General features: G+C 43.6%; 1 protein-coding gene across 1 annotated transcript; it reads right to left on the reverse strand.

Moving 5' to 3' along the window:
* Positions 1-3,895: 3,895 nt before the first annotated feature.
* On the reverse strand, positions 3,896-9,469 carry LOC138955688 (interferon alpha-inducible protein 27-like protein 2A). The gene is made up of 4 exons (XM_070327242.1): positions 9,312-9,469; positions 6,297-6,351; positions 5,344-5,625; positions 3,896-4,082 (listed from the first exon to the last, which is right to left on the reverse strand). The coding sequence occupies exons 1-4, from the start codon at positions 9,327-9,329 to the stop codon at positions 4,069-4,071; spliced, it is 369 nt and encodes a 122-aa protein (XP_070183343.1). The 5' UTR covers positions 9,330-9,469; the 3' UTR covers positions 3,896-4,068.
* Between the last annotated feature and the right edge of the window lie 215 nt (positions 9,470-9,684).

The following is a 9,684-nucleotide window of genomic DNA, read 5'->3' on the forward strand; positions in this document are numbered from 1 at the left end:
CTTAATAAATATCAATTCTACACTTTGGCCTTAAATCAAAGTGTTTCCCTTCACAGATATCCTCTTGGGGTTGTCAGATGAGGGTAGTCTCCCATGCCAACAGAAGCTACCATTCAGAGAATGGTTTGCTTCTTTGTTGGATACCATGGGTTGACAACTCTCGCCATCAGTACCATCTGACCACTGACGAGACACAATAGTGTCGAAACACGTGTCTGGTCTAGGTACAAATACAATGGTCCTCCTCAGGACTACTTGCGATACGTCCCCCACAAAGGGACTTTGCTCTGTAAATCTCGGTCCCCCTTGAGGAGGATCTGATGCACCCAATAGGCTGTCTGTGAAGGGATACTTATTTCTCTCTATCTCTGCTAAGAGATTTTAACAAATCTCGGAAGAAAGTCTCTGCTGACTTTCAATTGTTTCTTTCACAATTTCTGATGTTTTATATATATATAGCTATTCTGATGAACACGTGGGGGAATTCGGGGGCTGTGATTGGATGGTCTCTTCCGATCATCAAAGCATAATGCTACGGAAGTCGGCCATTTTACTCAATATCCAAAAGCATATTGTCAATAACAAAGACGCATGGTTACGGTTTACCCATCTGTACCACGCGGCGATGTTTCTATCGACAACAGCATACACTGACAACTTGAAATTCTTCTCGGGAATGTTTTTCAGCTTTACAAATGTCGATAGCATACCCTTTTCTGCTAACTTCCCGAAGAAACAGGACTAAACCAATTATTTTCTGTCCCTAAACACCACAAAATGCCCAAAGTCGAAAGATGTAGTACAAACAGGGTAGTAAAACGGAACAGCCGTTTTTGTGTGCCTGTGTGAGCTCAGTTGCCGACTAACACAAACTCAGTTTCGCATTCGGCTTTTCTTATCTCGTAACTCCACACTAAATACCCCACTTCCCCTCTGAAGTATTGATGTACAACCCATGGCACTAACATTCATGTAGTCGTTTAAAACTGAGGTTGAAAAATTCGCTTCATGACGAGACAAGTATAACATTTATGCCATTCACCCAAACTGAAAACGTCGCTGCCGTCTGCTCGCTTTCTACGGATTAGCTGTTCTCTTTTCCTCCCCTTGTTGCATCCTAGTTCTTCAGTTGTTTCTAGTTTTGCGTTGATGTTGTGTTTTGGTCTTCTTCATAAGTAGTCTTGTTCAAAATTTAAAAAAACTCAAACTTCTTTTTGTTGTATACGAATGAACTAATAAAAAGCTGTTTAACAGCTGTGTTGTCAAATCGATTTTTTTCCAAAGTCAGTGTGGCGCCTGCGCAAAACTAATGCGCATAAGAAACGGCGTCTACTATCAAAACCTGAGATCAACGCATCGACTCAAAAACTGTCATTTTGTAAGTTTGGAACAACAAATCAAGGTCAGAACAGCTATGCAATCGCTATTGTGTTTTCAGCGTAGCAATAGGGTCCGATATTTAGACTCGAACAAGTATAATGCGACTCGTCTTCGACTCGTCGCATTATACTTGTCTCGTCTAAATATCGGACCCTATTGCTACGCTGAAAACACAATAGCTGGTAATATTATACGTTATTTGCGTTCTTGACCAAAATATGACATTTTACACAGAGACCGAGATAGTGGTCGAGGTGAACAATGACTGTCGAGATCTGTGTAAAATGTCATATTTTGGTCAAAAACGCAAATAACATTTATGTATCGATCGAATTCCTTTCAGGTACTGACTTTGTTGTTGTTTTGACGATTGTCGAACGAGAACACACACATGCAATCAAACACATAAGCTTCATATTTGGGCGTTTCAGGTTGACCGAAACTTCAAAGGAACAACAAAACACACGTCATGTACTGACTTTGTTGTTGTTTTGACGATTGAACGAGCACACACACATGCAATGTACGTCCGTGATCAAACACATGACGTGTGTGTTGTAGGTCCTTTGAAGTTTCGGTCAACCTGAAACCCCAAATATGAAGTTTTGTAGGCCTCTGACGTCACATGGCTCAAAGAAGGGAAATCCAATGTCCAATCGATACATCTATATATATATATATACGACTAGTGTGTGTGTGTGTGTGTGTGTGTGTGTGTGTGTGTGTGTGTGTGTGTGTGTGTGTGTGTGTGTGTGTGTGTGTGTGTTCGCGATGCACGGCCAAAGTTCTCGATGGATCTGCTTCAAATTCGGTGGGCATATTTAGGTATACCCCGGACACAACCTGGTCGATGAGAATTTTCAACACGTGCTCTCAGCGCGCAGCGCTGAACCGATTTTGGTTTTTCTGTTCATCTTCCCAGATCCATTCCCAGTAACTCTTCCTTATCTTCTCCAGTGTTTTGCGTTTATCTCCCTTCCTTCGTGTGGCGTTAATCCATATTCCCGTTACTACGTTACTATTTTTAGAATGTCACTGCACTGTCCAGAACGCTTTCCTTGCACCCGTAAGTTGTCCTCACTGTAAAAGTGCAAAGGTCGAATCAATTTATAGCCACGCGAAAAATACACTGTCATCTATCTCTATATATTTATAGATATAGATATACATATATATATACGGCTTCTCTGTGTGTGTGTGTGTGTGTGTGTGTGTGTGTGTGTGTGTGTGTGTGTGTGTGTGTGTATGTGTGTGGGCAACACCTGTGGATTGTAGAGTTCTGTTTGTGATGTGGTCTGGCTGCTTTGGTGTGTCTGTATATTCGGGCCTTCCTTTGAGAAGCAATAACAGTTATTATAGGGCTTACAAATAAGCTCTAAAATTCTCAATCCCGTTTGAGTGGACTTCGCCTTCAAAGGTGATTGTGGTGTTTCGGCACTCGGTTACATTTGGCGTCGTCGACAGGGATGGGACTCGACATGAAATGTTCAGGCCACTGAATCATTTTCGTGCTGTTCCCATTCCACCAACCTGGGAGGGACCTAAGCTTGGCGGGTCCATGGTTCGGAACTTTGTGGACAAAGTTCATTCAAAGGGGGTCGAGTGTGACAGGGAGACTACCGTCGCCCTTCACAGCAGACTCTGCAGAGTTGTTCGCCTTAGAAGTTGTGGGCTTTCCTTGCATGTACCCGTAAGTTGTCCTCACTGTAAAAGTGCAAAGGTCGAATCTATTTATCGAAAAATCCACTGTCATCTATCTTTATCTATATATATATACGACTAGTGTCTGTCTGTCTGTCTGTTCGCGATGCACGGCCAAAGTTCTCGGTGGATCTTTTTCAAATTTGGACACCGTATTCAGCTACACCCCGGACACAACCTCATCGATGAGATATTTAAACACTTGCTCTCAGCGCGCAGCGCTGAACCGATTTTGTTTTTTTGCGCGCAGCGCCGAACCGATTTTGGTTTTTCTCTCGATCCATTCCCAGTAACTCTTCCTTATCTTCTCCAGTGTTTTCAGCCGCGTTTGTCTCCCTTCCTCCGTGCGGTGCGGGGAACACCCGGCAAAGCCGGGTCCAAGGCGCAGCCTGGTATTCGGCTCTACTTCTTCCCGGCGAAGCCGGTACCCGGCGAAGCGGGTATTCGTCTAGTATATTTATATATATATATATAGATATATACGGCTTCTGTGTGTGTGTGTGTGTGTGTGTGTGTGTGTGTGTGTGAGGCAACACCTGTGGATTGTAGAGTTCTGTTTGTGATGGGGTCTGGTGGCTTTTGTCTGTCTGTATGTTCTGGCCTTTGAGAAGCCATAACAGTTAATATAGGGCTTAGAAATAAGCTCTAAAATTCTCAATCCCGTTTGAGAGGACTTCGCCTTCAAAGCTGATTGTGGTGAACCGCCACGCTGTCTGTCTCTGTCTCGCGATTCACCCCGGCGAAGCCGGGTATTCCTCTAGTATATATATATATATACAGACAGACAGACAGACAGACAGACAGAGAGCAAACCTTGCGGTTTGCAGTCTTTTATTTCTTATAAGGACGACAAAAAAGATAAAGCGGTAAGTACCAGAATGCGGAAGAAAGGCTAAGTCTTTGAAACAAATATAAAGATGAAAGATATAATGTGAAAATCTATTGAACAGGGGATTCCACAGTGAAGATTCTTGGTTGACGTTCTCATCAGCGTTTGTCCTCTGAAAAAAAATAAATGAAAAAATTATCTAAAAGTAACGTATTGAGTGTGTACTAGACACATTTACTTGATTTATAAGTGCCTGATGCCACAAAACGTATATCAGATGAGAAGAAAAAAACATTCTTCTTCGAGTTAGTCTCTTAAATTTCTTCTTCAACGTGTCTTTTTTCTGCCAATCATAGACTGTCTATGGTTGTCCGTGTATCTGTTTACCGCACCGTGCGGACACCACAATTTACGTTTAGTTCCACTTTTCACTTTCCAAACATTCTCCCCTACCAACCTAACAACAACACACACACACACACACACTGACACATACACACACACATTAATATATTTGTCAAAAACAATATCTGTTCTGTAGTTTTATGGAACACACATACACACACACACACACACACACACACAGTACACACACACACACACACACACACACTAACACTAACACACACACACTAACATACACACACCCCGTTTGTCTCTCTCCGTCTGTCCCTCTCTCTTTCTGTCTCTCTTTCTGTCTCTCTCTGTCTCTCTTTCTCTCTCTTTCTCTCTCTGCACACCACCCCCCCCCCCCCCCCCCCGCTCTCTCTCTCTCTCTCTCTCTCTGTGTCTCTCTCTCTCTCTCTCTCTCTCTCTCTCTCTCAAAGTTCTCTTTGAAGAATTCACACCACCTTATGAAATTTAACACTCCTCTTCCTAGGATAGACTTATTTAAGTCTAGTCTAGTTTATTCAGGTGGCCGTCTCTGGAACGCTCTTCCGAATGCCTTACGGGAAGCTACCAGCACAGATTCTTTCAAAAACAAATATATATCCCATTTAATGAAAATAGTATATTCTTGATTGTTATGTCCTTTGGGACACAGTCACTCACTTTTGATTTATTGTTTTGTTCACGAAATTATGATGTTCTGCATAATATCCATTGTCTTACAGAGTTGATGTACTATTGCATATAGTATTCTGACTCTAATTGACTTGCAAATTTTTACTTTGCACCTTGTCATGAACATTTATAAACTACAATGTTTCATATAATGCACTTATGTACATAAACTTATACTGTTTTACTAATTATGTAAGTATGTAGTAGTAGTTATTATAGTAGATTTAGTCCCTCTTTAGGGCGAGGGCCAGATGCAAAAAAGTATACCAATGCTTATTCTGTTACCCTCGTAAAATAAAGAATTGTCATTGTCATTGTCATTGTCTCTTTCTGTTTCTGCTCCTCCCCCCTCTCCCTCTCTCGCTAACCTTGCTCTCCGTCAAAGAAAGCTTTCTTAGTAGCGGTGGTAGCAGTTCCGGCGACGCCAGCTACAACGACTGACTGGGCCATGGTTAAGCCCGCCGCGCCTACGGCCTGTAGAGTGCCCACGACGCCCGCGCCCACGCCTGTAGTCGCAGCCACACTCATCACTTTCGCCGCCACAGAAGACGCAGCCACACCTGCGGCGCCGAAACCCGCCGCCGCTGCGGCATAGGGCGCAGCCACAACCGCCACCGTTCCGCCAGCAACTCCCCACGCTACGTCTGACCCTGAAGCAAAATCAATACATTTTATGAATCTGTCCAACCAAGGGCTCAACAGCCTTGTCGATGACATACCCCGCGGCCTCGGTAACACGTTCACGCACAGAAAGTGACAAGCCAGTAAAGCGCGTTTTTCTCTATTCAATTGAACTTTCTGAGCCTGTTTTAAATCTAAACATAAGATATCTATATGTTTTAGAAATCAAAATAACAAAGAATAAGATGAAATCATTTTTGAATTGCATACAAAAGAAGTAGTAATAGATACATGGATTAGATGAAAAGTCTTCAGGGGAGGCAATCCACTTGCTGCAAGTCAATTAGCTATTTCTAGCTGTTGTCTCCCTTACCAGTATGTTCATGTCGTGTATTGACTGTAATATGTACAAGTGAGCCATTGGACATTTAAAGCAAGTAATTGCAGAGTTCACAAAGAGTAGGAGAAAGAGAGAAGGAGAGAGAGAGGGGGGGGGGGGGGGGCAGAGAGGGGGACACACAGAGAGAGAGAGAGAAAGAGAGAGAGAGAGCGAAAGGGACAGAGAGAGAGAGAGAGACAGAGAGAGAGAGAGAGAGAGAGAAAGAGAGAGAGAGAGATGTAGACAGACGTAAACAGACAGACAGACAGACAGACAGACAAACATACAGACAGACACTCATAGCTGTGAACTGAACCTTACATGTCAGTGCGGTGGCTGTGTTGGCTGTCAGAAGAAGTCCACAGAACATCACGATCTAGAAAAAATTATCAGACGAGAAAGATAAGCAATGATGTTCTCATAATGTAAGCTACTCACTTGCTACATGCTCGGAGCAACAGGCCCCAGAGAAGCGTCTATATATTTAAACAACTTGACTTGCTCTCCTGAAATCTGTTTAATCCAAATTGATTTAATTAATAAGCATGTCTTCACATAGTTACGGAGCTTTTTTCTCATCGTCCTTGACCTTGTCTGAATCAAAAATTCGGTAATTGAATTAGATAATTCGAACAATGACGCGTGTTAACAGCAAGCAATATGAGCTGATACAAATTATTCTGTAAGTTACGCTGCACTTGTGGGACAAGTCATCCAGATGTCGTAATGGCTTGAGATTTACTGGCCGATGTGAGTGCGTGATATATTGTGTAAACAAATTCCATCTCACACGGCAGAAATTAATATGTAAAGCGCTTGGAGAACGTCAAGCGCTATATATATATCTCCCATATCAATAAATAAATAAATATAAGAGGCGAAGCCTTCAAGGCTCACGTAAGAAATCGACAAACAGTAGCACAAACTCAATCACTCCGTCACACATACACACACACACACACACAGACACACACACACACACAGTAAGCATAGGTGACACTGTGCAAGAAAGCGAGACACTAGATCTAGATCTGTCTGTCTGCATGTAGCCTACTTACAGGGACACGAAATCGACAAACAGTAGCACAAACTCAATCACTCCGTCACACATACACACACACACACACACACACACACACACACACACACACACACACACACACACACACACACACACACACAGAGTAAGCATAGGTGACACTGTGCAAGAAAGCGAGACACTAGATCTAGATCTGTATGTCTGCATGTAGCCTACTTACAGCGACACGACTGCCAACTAGTCTCGGCCCGCTCAAAATAACAATGACCGAGACTTTCAGTAATTCCTTCGCGTCATAATGTGACGTCTTCAAATGACGAAATGTTAAAGTTTCTACCACAGACATACACACGCACAAACAAACACACACACACACGCACACACGCACAAACGCACAGACAGACAAAGTTACGATCGCATAGAATACACTTACGTGAGCCAATACACTTACGTGAGCCAAAAAATGGGGCGTGTACACTTTAGTGGGTCAAGAAGATAGCAGCAACACCTCGATATCGACATTGTGTCGCTAAGCTATAATATAAAGCCCGTACTATGTCGCCAACGAACAAAACTGAATAGACCGACACACGTTAAATCCACACCTGGCGCAAAGCAACCCTGATGATAACAGTTGAAAGAGATCTTTGCGCGGCTATAATACCAGTATTATGCCGTGAAAGAACTAAGCAAATCAAAAAGTACGAGAAACAAGGGAAATTAAGCGCTCTAAACCTGTCTACTGGCATCTTAGAGAACATTTTACAAGCATTGCGACTTTCAATAAACAAGAAAGTAAACATGTACCATTTCATAAAGACCAGTCATGAAGAAGCTATGCAGAGAACAGGCAAAACACATCTTTTGTTTTGGATAAAATACATGTATTATGCCGTGAATGAACCACAGGCGAAAGGTATTGTTCACTGGACCAACAATATCATAATAAGACTACTGTGTTGGTCCAGTGAACTTCTTCCTCCTCTTCTTCTTCGTGGTAACGCACTTGCGCTCGGAAGCGAGAGGTTGCGAGTTCGACCCTGGGTCAGGGCGTTAGCAATTTTCTCCCCCCTTTCCTAACCTAGGTGGTGGGTTCAAGTGCTAGTCTTTCGGATGAGACGAAAAACCGAGGTCCCTTCGTGTACACTACATTGGGGTGTGCACGTTAAAGATCCCACGATTGACAAAAGGGTCTTTCCTGGCAAAATTGTATAGGCATAGATGAAAATGTCCACCAAAATACCCGTGTGACTTGGAATAATAGGCCGTGAAAAGTAGGATATGGCTGCGATCTGCTGGCCGATGTGAATGCGTGATGTATTGTGTAAAAAAAAAATTCCATCTCACACGGCATAAATAAATCCCTGCGCCTTGAATATGTGCGCGATATAAATTGCATAAAATAAAAAATGAAATAAAAAATAAATAAATCCCTGCGCTTAGAACTGTACCCACGGAATACGCGCGATATAAGTCTTATATTGATTGATTGATTGGTTCATGGGCTTAGACTCCCACGTCCACTCATGTTTTTAGCACGAGTGGATTTGTACGTGTATGACCGTTTTTACCCCGCAATTCAGGCAGCATACGCCGATTTCGGGGGAGGTCCAATGAACGATACCTTCCGCCTGTGGTCCAATGAACGATACCTTCTGCCTGAGGTTCACTGAACGATACCTTCCGCCTGAGGTCCACTGAACGATACCTTCCGCCTGAGGTCCAATTAACGATACCTTCCGCCTGTGGTCCAATGAACGATACCTTCCGCCTCAGGTCCAATGAACGATACCTTCCGCCTGTGGTCCAATGAACGATACCTTCCGCCTGAGGTCCAATGAACGAAACCTTCCGCCTATTGTCCAATGAACAATACCTTCCGCCTGTGGTCCAATGAACTATACCTTCCGCCTGTGGTCCAATGAACGATACCTTCCGCCTGTGGTCCAATGAACGATACCTTACGCCTGCGGTCCAATGAACGATACCTTCCGTCTGTGGTCCAATGAACGATACCTTCCGCCTGTGGTCCAATGAACGATACCTTCCGCCTGTGGTCCAATGAACGATACCTTCCGCCTGTGGTCCAATTAGCGATACCTTCCGCCTGTGGTCCAATGAACGATACCTTCCGCCTGTGGTCCAATGAACGATACCTTCCGCCTGTGGTCCAATGAACGATACCTTCCGCCTGTGGTCCAATGAACGATACCTTCCGCCTGTGGTCCAATGAACGATACCTTCCGCCTGTGACCGAACTAAGCAAACCGAAGAGTAAACAAACATGACATCCTTACCATTCGTGAAGTAGCCATGGTACACAACGACAACCTTTTCACAGCCTGCAATGAAACTTCAGACGAAGAATGTAGGGAACAGGAAAGGCGTATGCACTTTTGATGTGTTTTTACCCGTCTGAGTCTTCAAGACGTTAGTTGCTATTTATGTACTATGGTTTGCTGCAGGGCCGTGTGCAAAAGCAGACTCGGGTTCACGTCACAGTGCGTGTGGCGCTCGTCGATATTTAGGATTCGTGGAATTATCAGATCAATAATGGTTTCGGTTTCTTCGGATGTACTTTATGGTAGCTCCTAGTCCCAAGAAAGCATATGTTTTGGTGTGTGTGTGTGTGTGTGTGTGTGTGTGTGTGGTGTGTGTGTGTGTGGTGTG

This window comes from Littorina saxatilis, unplaced genomic scaffold, assembly GCF_037325665.1.
Source record: "Littorina saxatilis isolate snail1 unplaced genomic scaffold, US_GU_Lsax_2.0 scaffold_860, whole genome shotgun sequence".
Taxonomy (NCBI): domain Eukaryota; kingdom Metazoa; phylum Mollusca; class Gastropoda; order Littorinimorpha; family Littorinidae; genus Littorina; species Littorina saxatilis.

Bases quoted from the DNA above. Each gene is read 5' to 3' on its own strand.
- LOC138955688 (XM_070327242.1), bottom strand. The intron at 5,626-6,296 runs GTAAGGTTCAGT...ATTTTGCTTCAG, and splicing joins CACAGCCACCGCACTGACAT to GGTCAGACGTAGCGTGGGGA.